Raw genomic sequence first — 23,940 nt, forward strand, 5'->3', positions numbered from 1 at the left:
TTGGCACTTGATTGATAAGACTATCATAGGCTGCAAGGCCTGCACTAGTAAATACAGGAATGGTGTCTTTCCCTTTCATGAGGATGGGAGGAGCAAGGAAAGCTTGTTCCAAGTTTCTTTCACTGTATAAATTAAACAGGGCTCCCTACCTCACAAAGAGCCACACGCTACCTCTCGTTTTACGGACCTGGATGCCGGACCAGCGAAAGCGCTCGTGAGCCTCGCCCCAACACCGGGCCTTAGTCACAAAAGGCCTCGCGAGGACCAGTCCCAGGCGAGAGCATCCTGGCGTCGAGCCTCCTGGCCGCGGCCCCGCCTTCCCACCTCTACCGCTTCCGCCCGCGGTCGCCCGCCCAGCGCGCCAATCGGAAGCGCGGGCGCCGTAACAGGCGGTCGGCTGAGCTGTGGCGCCGTGCGGGCAAGGGGGCGTGCGGAGCGAGCGGCGGGCGGGCGCGTAGCCGGCAGCGCGGCGCCGAATTCGGCGCGTCGCGTTCTGGTCGAGCCAACAGCGATATCCTGAGGCTGCGGCCCGCACAGGTGGGCTGCGACGGGTGGCCGTGGCGCGCCTGCGGAGGACAGGGTAGGCGCGCGAGATTCGGGGTGGGGTCAGAGGTGAGCGAGCGGCTTCCCGAGTGGCTTTTCGCCGCTTCCGGGGCCCGGAGCCCGAGGCAGGAAGGCGGTGTCCCCAGAGACGCGGTGGGCCTGGTCGAGCCAGCCGCCCTCCCGGCGGTCCCTCCGTTGCCTCTCGCGGTGCTGCCAAGCCACGCTTTTCATCTTAGGTTTGACCCGTGGGTTCCAGTTACAGGTATTTCCGGAAACTTGCAAGAATTGCGCGTAGCGCTTCTTTGGGGGCGGGGTTCTCGGTGTCCATATTGAATAAAGGTTGTTCGGTGCGCTGTGGAGTTGGGCCGTTTTTCAGGTAAAGTCTGAGTTGTAAACAAATGCTTGAGCAGTTGGAGGAGACTCACGTCGATCGAGGAAATCAGTGGGATTGATGGCGACGTTCAGAATTGATTACTGGTCCTCGCCGTGGTTCTCTGGAGTTCAGAAATAAACTTGGCGAATAGCTGCCGCTGGAAGCCATCTCCGATAACCACCACCAGGGAGGGGCTGCGTACAATGAAGTAGGACTCCCAATAGAAAGTGATTAGCACGATTTTCGGAGTCAGATTGAGTACCGTGTACGATGGGTGATAACCATAATGGTAAAAATAGGTCAAAATTAAGAAAAAAAATTTTATTAGTCTGAGCAGAATCGAGGCCTTTAAATGTTTTGCTTTCAAAAATCTAAAAATGGGGCTTCCCTGGTGGCGCAGTTGTTGAGAGTCCGCCTGCCGATGCAGGGGACACGGGTTCGTGCCCCAGTCCGGGAAGATCCCACATGCCGCGGAGCAGCTGGGCCCGTGAGCCATGGCTGCTGAGCCTGCGCGTCCGGAGCCTGTGCTCCGCAACGGGAGAGGCCACAACAGTGAGAGGCCCGCGTACCGCGGGGAAAAAAAAAAAATCTAAAACTGGGTGTTGGATTGAGTGGTCTGGAAGGTTGTAAGATTTAGGAGAAAGAATCTTAATATTAAAAAGAGAGGTCTGAATTCCGGTCTAGTTGTGTGATCATGGGAAAGTCACTAGTTCTGAGAGCCTTATTCTGTAAAATGAAGACGACGATAATTACAATGGTTTTCTTCCAGGGTTCTAGTAAGTTCTGTATACAGTCAGAATGTTTGGTTTGTAAGTGGTTATTGTGTTTTTTAGTACTTAGTTTAAATTCACTAAGCCTTCCTCTCCACCATCCCCCACAATTTAGTGACAAGAGATAGTCATCATCACATTTCGCCTCTACCTAGTGTATCTTCATCTTTAGATTCAACGATCAGAAAATTTTCACCGTAAATTCAGCGTAAATCTTTCATGAGCTCTTCTAGAGTAGGATTACTGTCTTATTCGTTTTTTAAATGATTATTCCTGGAACCTGTATGGTGCTTGTAGTTTTTGGTCGTTTGTGGGGTTTTTCCTGTTTTTTCCACCCCCTCCCCTCCTTTTTTTTTTTCAAACCTCAACTGGCAAAACTTAAGCTTTGGGTTCACCCAAAGCGAGCCAAAACAATTTAACACGGAAAATAGTGTTTTCTGTCGCTTAAAGATGTGCTCAGCTGTGTATAGACACAGGGGTGGTTACAAGGAGTTAGGTAAAGAATTAGATTAAAAATAAGCTTTATTTAGCATCACTCTCAGAGCAAACATACTATTTCTGTGGGAAGCAGAGAGGATATAGCAGTCGAGTTAAACTGGCAGCACCTTTGAATCACTTAGGGAGTTCCAAAAATGGTGATCCCTGCACCCTACTCCAGACCAATTAATGAGAATCTCTGGAGGGTGGAGCATGGGTATCCCACGTTTTAAAGGTTCCCAAGGTTACTTTCTTGTGCAGCCACGATGAGAGTTTGTGTTAGAGGAATGAGGTTCTTCAGGAGTGTATCTTGTTTGCTTGAAGAGGGGAAAGGCTGGAAGAATTGGAGCTGCATTGGAAAATGTAGCCTGGGGCATTTGGGGGAATAGCATTAGAGGACTTTTATCAGCAGGTATGATGAAATGTATGATTTGTAAAGTGAACGGTGCAGTGACCACGGCCAGAGGGCAGGCTGTTAAAATAATCCAGAGTAACAATGAAAGCAGCAACTGTGATGATAGAAGAAATTAAAAAACATTCTCTCCTGGGTGTTAAACATTTTTAAGAAACTGAGTAATGATTTTAGCTTGCAAACTGTATTTTGCCCTACCTAGTTACAGCTTTTCAACAATGAGTGTATAGATTGTCATATAATGAATTTTATTGTTACTAATTATTTTTAAAGGGTCTTAGAAATATATATGCCTCAAATAATTTTCCTTGTTAATTACTAAGTAATCTCATATCTCTTGAGAGCTTTATGTTAATATAAGGGTTGTGTTATTTTTGCTTTTTCAGTACTCTAAGACTGGTTTCTAAAGGTACGGTTTTCACCCCACTTCATCAACGCACATAAGTTTTCTCCTTTTTGGACCTCTATTTTATACCACAATGGTAAGCTACACCTTAGTATGTTAATATTCTTAGAATGTTCTCTTCCTTCATCTCGATAAAGGTATCTGTACGAAACAGAAATATTCTTGTAAGCTGCCCAAGTTACCCTAACAGGGAAATTACTTAGCAATCACATACAAAATTTTCTCTACAAAATAGGGGACTCATCTCTCAGTGTTAAAATCATATCCAGATTACACAGATAATCTATCTGTTCTTATTTTTTTGAAGTATTAAAAAATAATTACTTCTGTCTGCTTTACTATAGCCGAAATCATTGGCAAGAAGGATGGGTATAAATACAAATAGTTTTGGGGGCATAGGTTTCTCATAGTTTAAAGTTCCTCTTAATTTAGATTTTAAAAAAATTTTTAACAACAAATGTAACCTGCTTACTGCAAATAACATTTAAGCAGCATTAGTTTTAAACTTCTAATGGCAGATTTCTACTTACCATTTAGAGTCAGTAAACATACTTAGGGCTGGGCATTTAACTCTTGCCTTTAAAGAATTAAAGACAAAGAAAAAAAAAATCACTTTCTGTTTTAAAAAAACAGCAGCATTTGACAGAGGATAAATGCACATTAACCACCATGTTGGATAAACCTCAGAAAACATATATCTTCTCTTCTTGGGATCTTGCGTGTATACCCTTGCAGTGTTAGAGAAAAGCTATCGCAGTGGGGTTCTGACCTTGCCTTATATTTTGCATTCGTATTAGCCAGTCACTTCCCTCTTAAGTATTTGAACACAATAGTGAATATAACGATACTAGTGTTTACATATGCAAGTATATCTCACTGGAGCTTTTAAAGTTTTGATATCAGAAGATTAAATATTTACTTGAGAAGACTGGCTGTTTGAAATTGTCCTAGAGTATACATTTGATTGTGTTCATTATAATTTTTTGATCTAAACTTACTTGAAGGTTTTATGGCCAAAATAATTAAAAGAACCTTGTGTTTTTGTCAAGAGTACATATTCAGAGTATGTTTTTATGTTGGAAAATAGTTTATTCTCAAGAATCCCATCTTGAATCCTGGGAAACAGTTTCATTGAAATCTGCCCATAAGATATTTTAATAAATTAAATTGGTATAAATTTATTTTAACAAACTTTTGAAATACTGGCATATTTTAGACTTTTTTACTTAACTCCATTTAGATGCTTGATATGTAGGGGTTCTATTGCTGTTTAAAAAGCCCAGCTAGAGACTTCCCTGGTGGTCCAGAGGTTAAGACTTCGCCTTCCAGTGCAGGGGATGCAGGTTCGATCCCTGGTCGGGGAGCTAGGAATCCCACATGCCTCAGGACCAAAAAATCAAAACATAAAACAGAAGCAGTACTGTAACAAATTCAATAAAGACTTTAAAAGTGGTCCACATCAAAAAAAAAAAAAAAAAAAAGAGGTACCACAGTGTTCATTGAAGCACAATTTACAATAGCCAGGACATGGAAACAACCTAATTGTCCATCAACAGATGAATGGATAAAGAACTTGTGGCACATATATAAAATGGAATATTACTCAGCCATAAAAAGAAACGAAATTGAGTCATTTGTAGTGAGGTGGTTGGACCTAGAGTCTGTCATACAGAGTGAAGTAAGTCAGAAAGAAAAAAACAAATACCATATGCTAACACATATCTATGGAATCTAAAAAAAAATGGTACTGATGAGCCTAGTGGCAGGGCAGGAGTAAAGATGCAGATGTAGAGAATGGACATGAGGACACGGGGTGGCGGGGGCGGGGGGGGGAGAGGGAAGCTGGGGCGAAGTGAGAGTAGCATCGACTTATATACACACTGAATGTAAAATAGCTAGTGGGAAGCAGCAGCATAGCACAGGGAGATCAGCTCAGTGCTTTGCGATGACCTAAAGACATGGGATAGGGAGGGTGGAAGGGAGGCTTAAGAGGGAGGGGAAATGGGGACATATGTATGCATATGACTGATTCACTGTGCTGTACAACAGAAACTAACACAGTATTGTGAAGCAATTATACTCCCATAAAGATCTATTAAATAAAAAGAAAAAAGGCCAACTATTTTTATAATCATATGTATTCTCCGTCCTTAGGACTAGGAGGACAGGGTCTCTTCAACTTTTTCTTGATTTCCAAAGTCTGGCAATATTTATTCTCCCTACCCTCTTGGGATTTTGGTGGGTGCTAGGAGCTTTTATTCCATGCAACTTAGTAGACTGAAGTATTGGAGTCTGCAAAATAAAACAAAAATATAGGTTCTTGTAAATAAAAATTGAAAGTTCTTTGCCTCTCAGTGAAATTAAAAATGACTGTCATTGTGAATGAAAAATGCTGTAACTCTATGTGATACCCAAACCACAAAACCAGAAAGAAATCAGTGGTGGTGTATTTGCTTAATTTTTTTTTAAATCTAGTACTTTTTTTTCTTGGGTATCATTACAGAAGAATGCTATACAAATGAGGAAGACAGTTAACCACCTTATTTCTCCCTCTTGCCTTATAATAAGGGTCTCTAAGAAATCAATGAAGGATGGGGATCTACTAGTAGATCTCAAATTGTACATGTAATAATAATACTATATTTTCATCATTTCTAAGATGCATTTGCTTTTACGTTTTAATTACTGAAGTGATAATGTGTCTACAGTCAGTGACATCTTACAGTTATAATTGGCAGCACGTTTTTCTTAATGTTAAATAATAATTCAGGCATATAACTGATGGTATCTTAAATTCATTACAACGTGCTAAGGATAGCCTTCATTCTATTTTTGCTAGGCACTGACCTAGAAACATTGTATAATAGTTTCTCTGAATAATATTAGGAATTTCTAAGTTGATATTAGATACCAACATAACAGCCCCCTCGGTTTTCAGGATTCCTAGCAGCTTAAGGGATTTTAATCTTTGCTTCACTTTAATTGCATACCTGATGGCCAGTATATTTTCCTGAATGGTGCTCTTAAAATGTTGATGTTTATAAAATGGTAGTAGTTACCATATCCAACCCTCAGCCCTGTATCAGCTGCACAAACATGGCCAGAGAAAATCATGGTAGCATTTCTTAACTAATTTGTGGTCATAATCAGGTGCCTGAGACTGCATATATTTTCTTTGTGCTATATTTTGAACATACAATGGGGTGGGTGGAGGAGAGAAATAAAGAAAAATGTTAGACCTGTTTTAGAAAATAAAACACATTTAAACACTTAATTAGAAAATGTTATATGTATATTAAATTATGTTTGTGTGAAAATAACTAATATTACCAAATACACTATTTACTTTTTACAGCAACAAGCTTTAGAACTAGCTTTGGATCGTGCGGAGGTGAGGCGTGACTAAGTTACATATTGAAATAGTGTTGTCTTTAATTGACAGAACTCAGTTTTAAGAGATTTTCTTATGTGACTGTCAAAGGAGTACGTTAATATTAGGACGAGTATGCAAATTTTTCTATAAATACATAAAAACTACCAGATGATGTTTGGATCGTCTGTTACTTAGAATGCTCAGATAATAATGCTGTGGAATAGAAATTGAATAACACAGTGGAATAAACATTTAAACAAGGTCATAGAGTTTCTAAAATTATGTTTCCTGTTTTAACAGATATTCTAACTGCTCAATTAAAGGGGAAAATAGCTCAAATACATAGAGTCCTTGTAATTGGGTATGCTATGCATATTCTAAACAACCATAAAACATTGAAAATATTGCTAACCTGTGAAATCACAGTGGTGAAACTCTTATGATTTTGCTTATAATATAGTAAGTAAATATTGTGCTAAATTTTAGTGCAGTTTAAATTTCACTTGTTTGTAACATATATTTAGAAATTAAGTAGGTTGCCCTAAAAGGTATGATTTAATATGCATCAGAGACTTGAGTGACTGAACAGCCTTTTTAGCCTTACACGATTTATTAATACAGTTCTTCATGCAGTATGCAAAAGACAAGCTGTTTTCTTAAACTTCTCTTTTTTAGTATGTCATTGAAAGTGCCCGACAGAGACCTCCTAAAAGGAAATATCTATCTAGTGGAAGGTATGAATGCTTAATTAATTGATATCTTAGACTCACAGAAATATGATGATAGCCATCATTTATTTCATTCTTCCTAGACACTGAGCTAGAAATGTTCTGGGTACTTTGCATATACAGTTGACCCTTGAACAATGTGGGTTTGAACTGTGCAGGTCCACTTATTTGCAGATGCTTTTCAGTAGTAAACACTACTGTACTTCATGGTCAGTGGTTAGTTGAACCTGTCGATGCAGAGGAACCACGGATACAGAGGGCCGACTCTAAGTGATACGAGGATTAACCCCCGTGTTGTGCAAGGGTCAACTGTATTAGAAATTTCTAGGTTGGTGTTAGCTACCATATCCAACCCCACTTCACCCCTAGTTTTTGGGAAGTTGGAGGAAAAATTACAGGAAAATTCAAAATGTTTATTTTATGATTATTATATTAACATTACTTTGTATACTGCCTTTGTTTATTAAATTTTAGAAAATCAATATTTCAAAAACTTTATGATTTATATATTGAAGAATGCGAAAAAGAGCCTGAGGTTAAGGTAAGTATAAATTTTTTATGTTATTACAACTTTTAAAATGTAGTGGAAGAGGGAAATTTGAAGGAATTAGATTTGAATGATTTATATTTTTGTTAGTGAACAAATATCTTTTCTAACCAGACTAGCCAGTTCTGCAGCTAAACCAGAGCTCTGGCTAATCTGGCACATGGCAGAGATCACCTACTTAGGTAGCAGAGGGGAACCATGTTTGCTGAGTAACAGACTATCTCATTGGGAAGTTAGAAGAAGCAAAGCCACCATATATATTATCTTTTGCATCTTTTTCTTCCTGAGAAGTTATTTGTAGACTGAAGACAGGAGAAAATTAACCTATTTCTTCATGGTGAGTTGCACTGGGAAGTTAAAACTATTACAGGATATGTAGGAAATTTAGATGTGATAATAAAATGTGAATTTGGTCAGAAAAATTAGTTTATGCCCAGGTTAACTTAATTCATTTTTATTTAGCATGAAAGTATGGGCAGTAGAAATGTAATAGAAATTGATTTCTTGATATCTTTTGGACCCTCAGGTCGTAAGGGCCTTAAAGGGCTCTACTGAGCTTCTGTTGTCTGTCTTTAAAAATGAATACCTCTTAGGCAAAAAATAAGTGGAATTCCAGTAGTATCTAACCTTTAAAATCTTTAGGAGAAGAATAATTGTGAAACCATGAGTAAATCTTATGGTATGGTTTCCATAAATTCTATTGAGATATAGTTGACATACAACAAGTTGAGTATGTTTGAAGTATACATTTTATAAGTTTTGACGTGTATTAAAAAAAACAAAATTTGAATAAACTTGAAGATCTAATTGGTTTTATTAAACGATTCATGAATTGGGCAGCATCTCATCTGGCAGAGATACTCTGAGGAGTTGAACAACATGGAAGGCTTTTATTGTAAGGAGGGCAGGACAAGGAAAGAAAATCATCAGCAAGGAAAAAATGAGAGTTCATTGGAGGAAAGTAAAAGTGCCAGAAATGATGGCTTTTTGTTGGCTGAGCTACAGGTGTTTTCCATTGGCTGGGCTGCAGTCCTTTCCCATTCACTGAGCTTGTTGCTGGGAGGAAGAAAGTCTCCCTTCCCCTAGTTGGGGAAGTAAAGGAGTTGCTTTTCCTGTTTAGGAGTTGAAGTTAGTTCTCTTCCTGGTGGGATCAGTAATGTCTTCCTGTTTGGGGTAATTGATGATGAATGGTGGGGCAGAAGAGCTCCCTCTGCAGTCCTTCCCCACTCCAGTTTTAGTTGAGGTTTCCTTTTATTAATTTTCACAGTATACACCCATGAACTGTCACCACAGTCAGTATAATGAGCATATCCGTTGCCTCAGAGACAGAACTAAGATAGGAGAGATACATAAATGAAGATGCTAAATTGGGGTTGACAGCCATTGTCCACCAGCCAGATCTGGCCCACAACATGTTTCTGTAAATGACCTTTTATTGGAATACAGCAGCACCCCTTGATTTATATCTTGTATGTGGCTGATTTTGAGGTAAATAGAGTTGAGTAGTTGTGATACAAACCATATGACCCACAAGACTAAAGTACTGTCTGGTCCTTTAAGAAAGACATTTTCTGACTTCCCATCAATGTGGTTAAAAGTTACTTTGCTTTGCTTTTTAAAAATTTATTTTCAAAATGCAGTTTTTTTGATTCTATGGTGACTATAGATCAAGAATTTATAATTTCTTTCTGCATATGACTGTGTGTATATATATATGCATGTTAAATATGATACTCAAAATGGATTTGTTTTTCAAATCCATTTTCAAATCCATATTCTATTGACATCTTTCACAAATAAGATTTGATGAAAGGATTTATTATAAGTGGGTTTCATTTTAAATCATATACATTTCTAAAATAATAGATTTTGATGTATGTGTGTTAGGTTCCCTGATAGTTTTTTGTTTTTCTTAGCAAAGTGGTTTCTAAGGAGCTGTTAAATTGAATTTACAGAAAATTACTTACGTCCTTTTAACCAGTTAGATATTTTTGGGTTTAACATTTCAGCTGATTAGAGCTGTTGAACTTGTTCGGATCTAATTTAGGCCATAAAATATTTAAGAAATATACTCTGTAACAGTACAACCAAAGAAAATGCCCCAAATTATTTATGTAGATTTATACTTAATAGAAACTAATTATACATTATAGCATCTTTCTAAAAAATATTTACATTTAATGGTTTTCCTTTTTAAATATTTTTAATATTTGCTACTTGTGTACTCAGGTACATATTTAAGTGTGTTTATTGTTTTATATATAGATCAGTAGTTTTTTTTTGTCATATTAATTCATTTGCCTAAAACATAGTAATAGATCAAAATTAAGTTTACACAGATGTGGAAAGAGTATCAAAGATTAAGTCAGGGGCTTCCCTGGTGGCGCAGTGGTTGAGAGTCCGCCTGCCGATGCAGGGGACACGGGTTCGTGCCCCGGTCCGGGTAGATCCCACATGCCGCGGAGCGGCTGGGCCCGTGAGCCATGGCCACTGAGCCTGCACGTCCAGAGCCTATGCACTGCAGCGGGAGAGGCCACAACAGTGAGAGGCCCGCGTACCACAAAAAAAAAAAAAAAAAAAGATTAACTAAGGTCTGATTTTTGTTAAATGATTGCATTCCTTGTTATGCTGGATTATTTTCATGAGCTCTGCCTCTTTTTAAAGCAGAAATTAAGAAGAAATGTGAACTTGTTAGAGAAGCTTGTTATGCAGGAGACATTGTCATGTTTAGTGGTCAACCTATACCCAGGAAATGAGGGATATTCTCTGATGCTCAGGGGAAAAAATGGATCAGGTAAGAACTTCCGGAGGGCAGCAGCCACGAAAATCCCTCTGCTCGGTCGGACGTGCTGTCTTTTAGAAGTAGTTTCTTAACCTGCTAAATGATCTGTCCTTCAGATCAGTGATGACTTGATAAAAGAAGACTTTGATTCCAAATGGTTCTCTTTATGATGTTTTGTTAGAATATTAGAAGTTACCTCTAGTGTGATTAGCCTTCTGGAATTTGAGAAGTATTCTGACTGAGGTCTTTGAAGTTAAATTATAAAAGACATAATTTTAAAATACTTGTCGAAGTTTCCTTTCATTCTGTTGCTATTTATTTATTTAAGATAGCATCAGGTGTTTTAAGGTATGTTTTTCTTCTGTGCTTTGAATATACTTTGAGTCTGAAGCTTTCAAAGTTAAGCAGATTCACTGCCTTTTGAAATGTTTTCAACATTTTATTCCTATTAATGTGAATATGAAAATAGAGTTTTAAAATATAAATACTCTTAGATTTCACTAAAGAGGCATTTAAATTTTGATACAGTGATGAAACTGTGAGTTCTACAAGGAACTTACCTAGTTAAGAATGTTTTCTTGTGTTGGTTGTTAATTGTATAACACCAAGAGAATTTTGGTCTATAAGTAGTCATTTTTCAGAAGTGATACCAGATTACCCCTCTGACTTCCAGATTAGATTAAGCACTCTTCAAGGAACTTTTTAGTTAACAGATGTTGGAATTTTATCATATTCTGATTACTATACTGCTGGCTGTGATTTGTACTGTGATTGTTGTGCCAGACGTTTTTCCATAGTATGTTAGGTGTTTCCTCCTTTCTGCTCTAAAACTGTATACAGTTTATCAAGTTTTTTAGCAATATGTAAGGTGATTTATTTTTAAGACTTAAATAAAGAAGGACTTTAGGAGAGCTTTTGGCTTTATTCTCTTTATTTTTTATCAGAAGTTACTTAAATTATTACCTAGGCTTTTCGGTGAGGCTGATCACTTTCTGAAATTTTATGTTTTAAAATTAAGATTCTGAGACCATTCGACTGCCTTATGAAGAAGGGGAATTACTTGAATACTTGGATGCAGAAGAATTACCTCCTATTTTGGTTGATCTCCTAGAAAAATCTCAGGTACAAAATTTTTCTCTTTAAAATGTCCTTAGATTTGCTAGATATATGTTGTTTTGTGATGAAGGGTATTTAGTTGTATTCTCACTAGTGCATGGAACATGAAATGAGACATTGTACATAGCTATATGAAAATTGGTTTATTGTGGGATATTTATCCTTTAGGCTCTACTGAAATGTTTAGATTTAGTTGATTCTTCTAAAATTGTTATAACAATTAACTCATCCACTGGAAATCTCCCTATAGCTACAATCAAGAAATTATGAAAGAAACTGCTTACTTTCTTGGCTTTCCAGCCATACTATGGTAGTTTACTGAGGAAAAAGAAGCCATCAGATGGGAACTTCCATTTCCTCGCAGCATCCCTACATCTCTGTCCACACTTTCTGCCTGCCTTCCTGTTAAAATGGATGAAATAAGCTGTTCCTAAGGCATCTTCTCCACTTTATGTTCTGGATCCTTCTCCTGGTCTTGCAACTTTAACCCTCCTCTCTTCTATTATCTATTTTCCTCTCTCTAGTAGATAAAGAATATAAGCATACTGTACCATCTCTCAGCTTCTAAGAAAATCCTTTCCTGTTCTCATCTTAATTGGTGTCTTAGCAAAGTTCAGTGTAAATAACTACTTCCTCCTTGAAACACCCTTCTTTTGGCTTCTGAGACATCACCTTCCTGGTTTTTCTCTTCCCTCTAGTCTCAGTCTTTTTTGCTGTCATCTCTGTTCCCCCATAAATATGTTCAGGGTTCAGTCCTAGGGATTCTGTTCTTTAGTAACACCCTCTCCCTGGATGATCTCAAACAGCTTAATGAGTTTAAAAAAATGACAGTTAATCCCTTGCTTATCTCTATCACAATGACTATCCCACCAAGCTCCAAATATACATATTTACTGGGATATAGATTAGGTTCTTCAGACTTACCATGACAAAACAGCTTTTTATTTTTACCTCCCAAACCAGTTCTGTTACCAGTCTTTCCAATCTGACAGATAACTATACTCTCACCTTTCACATTCAGTCCACCAGCAAGTGTCAGCTGTACCTTCAAAATATATGGTCATGACCTTCTATAGTTACCTTCCTGAACTTCCTGTTTTCATTCTAGAACCCTAGAAATCAGTTTTCCACAGACAACCAAATTAAGCTTACAAAACAAAAACAGAAAACAACAACAACACAGTTCCCTGTCTGAAGTTCTCCAGTGTCCCCTCAGTGTACAAAACCCCTGCCTTTCTGTTTGTCTTCACCTCCTGGTTCTCATCCCCACTCACTACACTCCAGCCGTCCGGGACTTCTTTCCATATTAAAACACACCGAGCTTATTATACCTGTCTTATTCATCTGCTCTTCCCTCTGCTCTTCTCATCTGTCCCAGATGTCTGGCCCTTTATTGTGATTCAGGTCTCAGCAGAAAATTACTCCCTCAGAGAGTTCTGTCTGAGCACACAGTCTAAATTAAGCCCCTCCCTATTTTATTTCCTCTGTAGCTTTCACTGTCTCAAGTTACCTTGTTTATTTGTTTACATGTTTATTGCCTGTCTTACCACACTGAGCAAGTATCTCACCACTTTATCTATGAAGCTTCTTGATAAAAATGACACACAGTTCACATTGTAGTGGCTCAGTAAATGTTGGTTAAAAAGCATGAGCATAATAATGACTGACAACATGGAGGTCACAGTACCCACTAAAAGTTCTGAATGGTGAAAACACACAATACCATAAGCGACTGTGGCAAGTGATAATTAGCAAGACTTGAGTGACAGATTCTTACCTTTGGACTTAGAAAAAGGATTAAAAAACAGTATCTTTAACAGAGATTATTATTTGAATTAATGTTAGCTTTCTTCCTCTTATTAGTAAAGCCTATCTTCTGGAAATTTTAGCAGAGCAAATATAGCAGTTGTATCTATAAGCTGAAACTCTGGCATGGTTATTGACAATTTATAATAATGACAGGGTTAGCAAGAGTACAACAGTGAGCCAGTGAGTGTCAAGAAGAAAAGCAGGGACTTCCCGTCCTGGCGGTCCAGTGGTTGAGACTCCATACTCCCGGTGCAGGGGACGCAGGTTCGATCTCTGGTCAGGGAACGAAGATCCCGCAAGCCTCATGGCACGGCCAAAAAAAAAAAGAACAGCGATACCAGTTATCTGTAACATTAACAGTATACAAATGCCAGATGTCATTCTATTACTAGCAAACAGTTAAACAGTGTTAAACTGCTTCTTGAGTCATGATGAACATAAACAGTTGCTTTTAAAGGGTTTATATGGTGGTAAATCCACCAAGGAATTCCATTTAAGAGTGTGTGAGTGGTCAGAAACATTACATAAGAATGTAAAGAACCTGAAACATTCAATATAAACCCACTTATTTAGGCTTCTGAAAAATGACATCTACTTATATATTTTCACTCAAAACAGGTTAATATTTTTCACTGTGGATGTGTCATAGCAGAAATACGTGACTACAGGCAGTCCAGTAACATGAAATCTCCTGGTTACCAAAGTAGGCACATTCTCTTACGTCCAACAATGCAGGTAAGGAATGTTTAATTAAGAAGTATTATTTCATTATAAAGCAGAAACTAACACACCATTGTAAAGCAATTATACCCCAATAAAGATGTTAAAATAAATAAATAAAAAAAAAAAGAAGTATTTCAGATTTTATTTGGAGTTTTACTTATTAAATGTCTTCATATGTTTGTATGCCTATACATTAATCTGTTTTTTTAACTTTTATTTCTTCTAGACTTTAATCTGTGATGTACATTCAATAACAAGTGATAACCATAAATGGACCCAGGTTAGTTCTGTTTTTTAATCCCAAACAGTAATATATAGGATGAAACAATATTTACTAAGTTAAGCAAAAGATATTTTCTGCTCATAATTCTATTTATGAGTAAAGTTTGGGATTGATTTATGAGCTTTAGAAGTTAAGGGTCTCTACAAAGATGCAGTAATCCTTCAAGGAACTAACAGTTCAGTCCCAGTTGCTTTTAGGGCATAGTATAATAGGGTGAGGCTGACCTCACCCAATTGAAACATAGTTTTGTATCCCCTCTCAAACAGAATGTTTTGTTGTGGATACAAATAGATGCTGATATTCTGTCATCTAGGATTCTAAAGCAGACCTAGCTCGTCTTGTCTTTTTGCCATCCATACTGGTTGTAGCCCTAGGGGACGTCTCTTACCTGGAGACGTCTCTTATTCGGAGAATAGCCAGTTAGTCCTCCAGTGCTGGCTCAGTATATGTGAGGTGCCCACTCACAAGAGTGTTCACTTATTTCTCTGTTACTATAAAGAGGTATAGTTAAAGTAAAGAAAATATCAATAATGAGAATTATTCTAGCTGTGAAATATGATTATAAGTTAAGATTCAGTTCATCAGTAACTATCAAGTGTTGTATTGTAGTTTGGGCTGTAATCTTTTTGTTTACAAGAAGGTTAAAAGCTATTAAAAGAATATTCAAAAACAAACTCACTGGTCATCATTGGAGGTTCTTAGGGCATTGATTTCTTACTCTGAAGATTGGTAAATAATGGGAGAGACCAAAGCCTTTATTCTGCCTTTTCAAGGAAAATTCCTTAGAAAAATTTCAGCTAACAAGTGTAAAAGAAATGATAAACTTTTTAAAATGTCATCAACTTGGAAGTCTTAATGAATCTAGATGGCTGTATTTCTTAGATATGAAAAACCTATAGTCTGTCTAAACTGTCTGGTGTAAAAGTGGGATAGTCAATCCTTGTGTTCCTCCTTGCGTGGCGGACGAGAAAGTATACGGTAGTACTGTTGAAGAGCTCTTGTTTAAAAAATAGAACCTTAATTTAAATCAAGCCTCTACATCTAACCAACAGTTTAAAAGTAATTTATGGAGTAAGAGAAACCATTAAATGACATGGATGAGGAAGCAACCAGCCAGACCCAGTTAAATGATACGCTGAGGAAGCAGTTGCTCAAATCCCAACAAATCAGTTTCATGAGAAAAGAAAAAAAGATGGGGGAAGAGGTGATCGTTACAGAATTTTTTTTTTTAAATGTTTGAGAGATAAAAACCGAATACAATGTGTAGGCCTTGTTTGAGTTCAAATTCAAACAAACCAACTAAGAATACACTTTTGAGATAATGGGAATTTGTCTAGACTGGATATTAGAGGTCCTTAGCAGTTAGAAGTGCGTCCTGAAGGATTTTTCAGATGAAATAATACAACATCGAAAATGTATTTAAAATTACTCCAGGAAAACAAAGAAAAACAAAAAAAAAAAGAGGGGCGGTTGTTAAATAAAATAGGGTGTTGGTACGTGGGTGTCGTTATATTTCTGTTTTGTGTATTTTTGAAAATTTCCATAATAAGTTGAATAGACCTAGTGAAAGAAGCAATGTTTCTTTTTTCTTTTTTTTTTTTTTTTCTTTTTTCTTTTTTGCGGTACGCGGCCCTCTCCCTGTTGTGGCCTCTCCCATTGTGGAGCACAGGCTCTGGATGCACAGGCTCACGGGCCCAGCCGCTCCGCGGCATGTGGGATCTTCCCGGACCGGGGCACGAACCCGTGTCCCCTGCATCAGCAGGCGGACTCTCAACCACTGCACCACGAGGGAAGCCCGCAATGTTTCTTTTTTGAAAAAATTTTTATTCAGCAGTAATTAATTGATTCATTTGACTTTTAAAAAATTGAGTTAATAGCCATTAAAATATTTCAGAGTTTAAGCAAAAAAAAAAAGAAAAATAGGATTCAGTAAAGTAAGTTAAATGATACTGGTAAAAAGCCTGTATAAACTTTGGAATTGGTGTATATAGTTTATACAGTATTAGTGGAGTCATTTTTATTCTTGTAATGAAGTTAAGCTGAGTATAGAATGGGACTGTTATCTCAATTAGTGAAAGTGCTGTCATCTATCTTGGTCCTGTAAGCTTTGTGGGGACAGAGGATTTTATCTGTTTTCTTCATGATTTATCCACCCCCCCCCCCCCCGCCCCCGGTCTAGAACAGTGTCTTACACATTGTAGGTGCTTAGTAAATATTTGTTGGGCTAATGGATAGGCAGTCTTATAATTTGACCACTTTGTACCAATTACTGAATTTCCATTAGTAGTTTCATTATGCTGTCAAGTTTCTAAAGTTTACACATTTAGTTTGGAACTTGAAATACTGTATTTTACTGTACTCCTTAGCAGAAATATTCCAAGGAATATCTCTAGATTAAGTGATATGTATGATTTGAAAATCTTAAATCTGGTATTGATGTATGCTCTTACATATTTCAGGAAGACAAACTTCTGCTTGAGAGCCAACTGATTCTAGCTACAGCTGAACCACTGTGTCTTGATCCTTCTATAGCTGTAACCTGCACTGCAAACAGGCTGCTCTATAACAAGCAAAAGATGAACACGCGCCCAATGAAACGGTAATTACCTTTGTGGAAGGATAAACCAAAAGAGAACTAGAGCGGTAGCTCTAAATTTTGCCATTTATAGTATCTTTTCCCTTTAAAGAATAAATGTGCTCTGATTTTTTCTTTTTAATATTTATTTGTTTATTTATTTGGTTGTGCTGGGTCTTAGTTGCGGCTCACCGGCTCCTTGGTTGCGGCTCACCAGCTGCTTAGTTGGAACACGTGGCCTCCTTAGTTGTGGCATGTGAACTCTTGGTTGCAGGATGCATGTGGGATCTAGTTTCCTGACCAGGGATCATACCTGGGCCCCCTGCATTGGGAGTGTGGAGTCTTAATCACTGTGCCACCAGGGAAGTCCCTGATTTTTTAAAATTGGATTTTTAATTGTCTTTTAATACTTTTATTGTGTAAGAATTAGGATTTTTTTAATATGTACTCTGCTTTATATTGAAGTGATGCATTTTCTGCATTCTTTTGAAGAACAAACTACCTATAAATTCAGAGTTTGTTCACCAAAAAGATAGAAATTCTGAGAAGAGACAGGTATGAGCAGAAAGAATAATTTATCACTTTCTAATACCAGTTTAATTTTTGTTAATATTACCTTTAAAGATACAATTTATAATTTCTTTTAGAGATCTGGGAAAATGATCACAGTTTGAGAAGTCAGTTTCTAACTAAATGCCTTTTTATAACATGTTAATTTGTCTTAGAATGTTTTAGCTATCTCTTCTAGTTAATGAAGTAAAAGAATGCATATTAATTCAGACTGCAGTTAAGAATGCATATTAATTTGGTCTGCAGTTATAGTAGGCTCATCATTAAGTTATCGTTGCATAATTGTTTGAGTTGCCCACTTTGGATCTTCTTCAAGTTTGAAGGGGCTGAAATAACCTACCCATTTTCTAAATTCCCTGCTTTACTACGGAAATAATATATTCTGGGGAAAAGGTGCAGCTTTGGAAATAGTGAAATAAGTCCATATAGTATCCATTAGCAGTCCTATAAAGTCTCCTAGTATCTCTGTCCACATCTCTCCACGCCCACTGCCAGTGCCTTAAGCCAGGCCACCATCATCTTCATCTTGACTTCTGCAATAATATCCTTCCTAACTGGTCTTCCTACTTCACCTTCGCTTGCTTCTGGTCTGTTCGCCATATAAGCAAACCACAGTAATGTTTTGAGAACCTCAAAGCCGACCATGCCACCACTTGCTTAAATTCCTCGAAAACCATCCCATTGTACTTCACATTCAGTCTAAACGCATTATCATTCATCTGCAAGGCCCCTGCCTTGCTCTTTGACCTCATCTCCCATTGTGTGGACCCTGATGCTCTAGTCCTCCCTTCATTTTTCTGTTTTAAAAATAAGCCAACTTTGTTCCTGCCTCAGCACCTTTTAAAATTCTCTCTCTCTGCTTCAACTGTTCCTTCCCTGATCTTTCCACAGCTTGTTCCTTCTTGTCATGTCTCAGCTCACGCATCATTTCTTCAGAGTCCTTCCCTTCCCTAATGTTGCCCTCTCTATCACGTATTCACCACAGTACCCTGGTTTTTCTCCTACTGCTTATTGTTATCTGGAATGATCTGACCTGTTTACTTGTATATGTGTGTCTTCACTTCTGGACTGTCAGCTACGTGGTAGCAGGAATTTTGTTAGTCTTGTCCATTTTTATTTCACCAGTGCCTAGAACATTCCTTGGCAAGTGACAGTGTTCTACAGATATTTGTGATTTAATTACACATTTAACACCTACTAATTTAAACCATGTTTTTTTCTGAGTTTCTTGTATTAGCTTTGTGTATTTCTAATCTCTTAATATTTCAGGTGTTTCAAGAGATATTCCAGGTCCTCTCTGAATCGGCAGCAGGATCTGTCTCATTGTCCACCTCCTCCTCAGCTAAAATTACTTGATTTCTTACAAAAAAGAAAGGAAAGAAAAGCAGGTCAGCATTATGACCTCAAAATTTCTAAAGCAGGAAACGTAAGTATATATTTTTAAATGAAGCTTATTATCATACCAAATGCCTTACCTTATTTTCAGTGTTCAGTGTATTTATTTATACTCTTTTTAATTTTTTAGTGTGTGGATATGTGGAAACGGAGTCCCTGTAATTTGGCCATACCTTCTGAAGTGGATGTAAGTCAGTGCATGAATTACACGTCCTTTCATGTAAGGTTCCTAAGTTTGACTAATAGTAGTTTAAACTTTGGGAAAACAAAGACTCTTACTACTTCTTTTTTTATTTTATTGAATGAAAGATTCTTTAAATTCTGTAGTGCTTTACAGTTTTCAGAAGTTTCACACATGTGATTTTATATAATACCATAATAACCCTTTTTTTCCCCATTACCCCTATATTGCCCCTCCCCCCTTCCTTTTCCCCACTGGTAACCACTAGTTCATTCTCTCTGTTTGTGCTAAGACTCTTCTTAAGTCAGCTGCTCATTTTCAGAAGCTATTCTATTTTCACATTAACTTGTCTAAAAATGTAACTCCTTAATATAGGTCTATGTTTAGAGCAGGAATAATAACCAAAGTATTTCAAAATGTGTAAAAAGATGTACGTATTACATAATATGCATAAAATGACTGATTTTTTTCATAATATTTCATCATAATTTCCTGATAATGCTTTTCTCGCTGGCTAAATTTAAAAATTAATAATATTGGAGCAGTAGCCAAGATTAGGAACCTTGGGTGGTATTCTTTGCTGGCCCATGAAACACATGAACTATAAATGAGCAAAGACAGGAAAGATAATTTTGATGGGAGGTTCCATATTTCTTTTGTTTCCCCATTTCTCCTATTTTTATTATTCACTCAATTCTTTAGAATTGGTCAGTTATTTTAGCAGATGTTTGCTCTGTGCATCCTTCCCAGGCTAGCACATGTATAATTCTTATTACCTTTGATTTTTAAAAAATTGTCAGAAGCGTCAGAAGTACACTGTATATACAGCTCAAGAGAGTAAGCCACATTATCTTTCAGTAACTTATGCGCCCCTCAAGGAACATGGCCTGAGAAGAGATATTTAGTGTAAATACCAAAGTGTGGGATTTAGCTTCGGAGGGCAGTCTGGATATCTAAAGCAGGGCTTCCGAAACCTTAACGTACGTACGAATCACATGGGTTGCTTGTTAAAATGCAGGTTCCAGTTCAACAAGTCTGGGCTAGGACCTGAGATCCTGCAATACTGAAAAGCTCCTAGGTTGGTGGCACTGGAGTCCACAGACCACGCCTTGAGTAGCAAAGCCCTAATAAAAAGTGTCTTAGCCTAACTCGATCAGTTGAAGCATCTAGGATACCAGTTAAACATACACACTTAAACTCTCATTTCAGACCTGCTTACTGAATCAGGTCTCCAGGGGAGGGATATGGGAATCTGAATTTTTACCAGATGTCCAAGTGAATCTGTTACTCTTAGAATCATGGTTACCAGGAAGATGAGAACTTTTGGTTCACACAGACTGGTAGGAGATACATGGAATATATGGTTCAAGTCTGACTAGAAAATGGGAAAGATTTACAAAAATTTTTACCAATTCTAATGTAACTTCCCTAGTCTCTTCCTAGTTTTGTCCACACTGTTACATGACAATTCCTGTTCCATTAGAGACCCAGCCAAAGGAAATGATCCAGATCCTGGTCCTAATCACCTCGCTGACATCCCAGTTTTCCTAAAAGTCAAATGTAATATCACCTTACGGAGCATAAAGAAGAGGCACTGTCCAAAACAGCAGCTGTGTTTATTACATTTATTTAATGGCAAAAGAGATTCTAATTTCGTTTTATTTATAAAACCAGTTGGTCTAATTGAATATATATCAGGAGAATTTTAAACTACTTAAGCATAAGTAGTTGGTGTTATTAGCGATTCAAGAATTTTTGTGCTAAAAAGTATAGTAACTGAAAGTGGGGTCTGGCTGCTCACCACTTAAAAGACAGTAAAGAGGCCAGTTTGGTGGAAAGTTAAGTTTGCTTTATTTTAGATGCCAGCAGCTGTGGGGGAGAGCAGACGCCTCTCCAAAGGCCGACTACCGCTCCTGACAATCAGGGAGCAAGAGCTTCTATACACGGAGGGAGGGGGCTACATGCAGAAACAGTACAGTCAGCTCTGACAGTCGTCTTGAAATTGGTCATCAGTGGTCTGACCAGCATCTCGATTGTTTTAGGGACAGTTAATCTTCACTTCTAGGGTCAGTTTGTTCCCATTTCTTTGAGGCTAGTTCTCGGAATCGTGGCAGCTTATGGCATGGCTACAGCCTGGTCATCATGTAGTTGACTCCTTCCACCTGGTGGGGTTACAGTATCTACAAGACAGCTCACAGGATAGGGCTCAGAGTATTATCTATAGCCCTTGAGGAGGAACTAAAGGGCCTTGACTTTGCTCCATTACTAAACTATTATTATTTGGTCTTCTTAACTGTTTTCCTTTGTTTCTGCATTTTCTCACTTCTCTGATTAAACTTATTCTTTGGCTAAAGTTTTTCCACAGACAAAAGCAGGGGGACGGGGCGGGGGTTGGGTTGGGGAAGGGTCCTGCCCCGTTTCAGTGTATTGTATTAAGTTATTTAGGTTTTTCTCTTTGGTCATAATACTGATTTCATTATATCTGATGTCTCTTGATTTGATTGCTTAGGTGGAAAAATATGCCAAAGTGGAAAAATCTATCAAATCTGATGACTCACAACCAACAATCTGGCCAGCCCATGTAAGTAACCATTGCACTCTCCATTTCTAATGATGCTGTTTCTAATCTGGGATCTGAATTTATTAGACATACAAAGTACAGTAGCCTTTATTTTGGTATCTTCCTTTGTTTGTTTTTTTAAGAACTTTCTGGGAGTTCAGTGAATTAAAAAAAGGAACAACAATTTAGTTTTGTTTTTCATAAAATGCGGTTTCCATTCTAAGGACGATTTTAATGCATAACTGCATTTTTACTTTTGTTTTGGTCCCCTGTTGGTAGTTGTGATTTGTTTTCTGTTTCAAATTAATAATTAATAAGTTATTCTAAGGATATTTTTAAAGAGAAATGTTTTGTGTATGTTTCTCTAATTGCAGTGACTTCTTAAAGGCATATTTAATTATGTGGCATAATTAATAGGCATAATTAATTATGAATCTAGGAGTGAAATGAGAGTTGTTTTTTTTTTTTTAATTTCTTTATGGCTGTGTCGGGTCTTAGTTGGCAACACGCGGGATCTTTGTTGTGGCGTGAAGGATCTCTCGTTGCAGCACACGGGCTCCTCTCTAGTTGCGGCATGCGGGTTTTCTCGCTCTAGTTATGGTGCGTGGGTTCTGTAGTTAGAGCGCGTGGGCTCTGTAGTTTGCAGCATGCAGGCTCAGTAGTTGTGGCGTGCAGGCTTAGTTGCCCCGTGACATGTAGGATCTTAGTTCCCCAACCAGGGATCAAACCCGCATTCCCTGCATTGGAAGGCGGATTCTTTACCACAGGACCACCAGGGAAGTCCCATGAGAGATACTTGGTATGTGCAATAGCAAAAAGACTAATGACAAATGGAAACAGGTTTGCTTTTGAAAGTTTTATCCTTTTAGTATTTAATATTTGCATTCATATGTTCAGTATATGAAATTCTGACATTTCACTAGGGCTTTGTTAACTAAATATCCCGTTGAAACTCTTGTTCCCAGAGTACCATGTTGAAAAAAGAATCCTGAGCTTCTTTCCCTTAGGCTTTTTTCTCTTAAATAGGTCTAAGGACTATGTCCCATGTGTCTTTTTATTGCAAGATGTAAGTTAGTGTGTCATTTACTTCTGATTTGTGTTAATTCTGACTATGTATTTACTGGAGAAGGTATTTATTTGGGATGCTCGGTCTTTTTCAGGATGTAAAAGATGACTATATATTTGAATGTGAAGCTGGTAATCCATATCAGAAAACAAAGCTGACCATTTTGCAGTCACTTGGTGATCCACTTTACTATGGTAAAATACAGCCATGTAAAGAAGACGAAGAGAGTGACAGTCAGATGTCTCCATCCCAGTGAGTTCTGTTAAATACAGGCAGTTGACAAAATAAGCCATCAGAATGTATGTAGCAACTACTGATGAACTATTAATGAATAAAAGTTTCCCTGTTTTGTTAGTTAAATACTCCAGTTAGATTTGTCAGCAGACCTAAGTAAACTTAAATTGTAGTTACCTTGCTGTCCAAGAGTTCTTTAAAATAATAATTTCTTTAAAAAACAAAACCAAAAAAACCTGTGCTGTAAATTCTTCTTATATTTGCTTTGAAAGATATGCCCGTCATATCCCTCTTGGTATATTTATGTGTTGCCACTTATGACTTTTACCTCTCTGTGAGCATGAAGTGCTTCTGGGCAATAATTTGTTTAAATGGGAAGCAAGTTCACTGTAAATTAAATGTAAAAGCTGTTAAAAATGCTTGATATTTCAGCACTGCCTGTAAGGACACAGACTCGGTGCTTAATGTAGTTACTGGCTCTAGAAATACATATATAGTTGTCCCTTGGTATCCACAGGGGATTGGTTCCAGGACCCCCTTGGATACCAAAATCTGCAGATGCCCAAGTCTCATATCAAAATGGTGTAGTATTTTCAACCTCTGTACATCCCTCCCTTGTACTTTTATCTGGGTTACTTACAATACCTAATACAGTGTAAATGCTATGTAAATAAGTAATAAATACAATTTAAATGTTACGTAAATAGTTTAGTTGCCAGCCCGTGGCAAATTCAAGTTTTGCTTTTTGGGACTTTTCTGGAATATTTTCCCCCCAAGTATTTTCATTCCATGGTGGTTGAATCTGGGGATGCAGAATCTGCAAATATAGAGGGCCAACTGAAGTTGATATTCCTAAACTTACGGGTTACATGTATTTACTACAAGGTACTAGTATTTAGTTTTGTTTTCCTTGTTAGTTTTATTATTAGTTATGCTTTTTAATCAAGTCGATGCTGTTTTGAAAAGAAGGAAAAATAAAGAGAACCTCAGCAGAAAAAAGTAGGGGCCAGCTCTATG

The 23,940-nt window shown here is 37.7% G+C and overlaps 1 protein-coding gene across 23 annotated transcripts in view; it reads left to right on the plus strand.

Moving 5' to 3' along the window:
• Window positions 1–398: 398 nt before the first annotated feature.
• Window positions 399–23,940, plus strand: part of SUPT20H (SPT20 homolog, SAGA complex component) — a 39,639-nt gene continuing 16,097 nt past the window's right edge. For 7 of the 23 annotated variants that reach the window (XM_067713292.1, XM_067713303.1, XM_067713311.1 and 4 more), the window contains exons 1-14: window positions 637–805; window positions 2,962–3,057; window positions 6,337–6,372; window positions 7,030–7,088; window positions 7,557–7,623; window positions 10,294–10,423; window positions 11,430–11,533; window positions 13,955–14,071; window positions 14,286–14,339; window positions 16,802–16,941; window positions 18,757–18,913; window positions 19,013–19,069; window positions 21,573–21,644; window positions 22,784–22,941. In XM_067713292.1, the coding sequence (XP_067569393.1) occupies window positions 3,055–3,057; window positions 6,337–6,372; window positions 7,030–7,088; window positions 7,557–7,623; window positions 10,294–10,423; window positions 11,430–11,533; window positions 13,955–14,071; window positions 14,286–14,339; window positions 16,802–16,941; window positions 18,757–18,913; window positions 19,013–19,069; window positions 21,573–21,644; window positions 22,784–22,941 (1,154 nt within the window). In that variant the 5' untranslated portion in view covers window positions 637–805; window positions 2,962–3,054. Of the gene's footprint in view, window positions 581–636; window positions 920–2,961; window positions 3,058–6,336; window positions 6,373–7,029; window positions 7,089–7,556; window positions 7,624–10,293; window positions 10,424–11,429; window positions 11,534–13,954; window positions 14,072–14,285; window positions 14,340–16,801; window positions 16,942–18,756; window positions 18,914–19,012; window positions 19,070–21,572; window positions 21,645–22,783; window positions 22,942–23,940 lie in introns of those variants that run through there. The other 16 variants (XM_067713304.1, XM_067713312.1, XM_067713296.1 and 13 more) reach the window with 14 other exon arrangements.

Source organism: Pseudorca crassidens, chromosome 18 (assembly GCF_039906515.1).
Source record: "Pseudorca crassidens isolate mPseCra1 chromosome 18, mPseCra1.hap1, whole genome shotgun sequence".
NCBI classification, from domain to species: Eukaryota; Metazoa; Chordata; class Mammalia; order Artiodactyla; family Delphinidae; genus Pseudorca; species Pseudorca crassidens.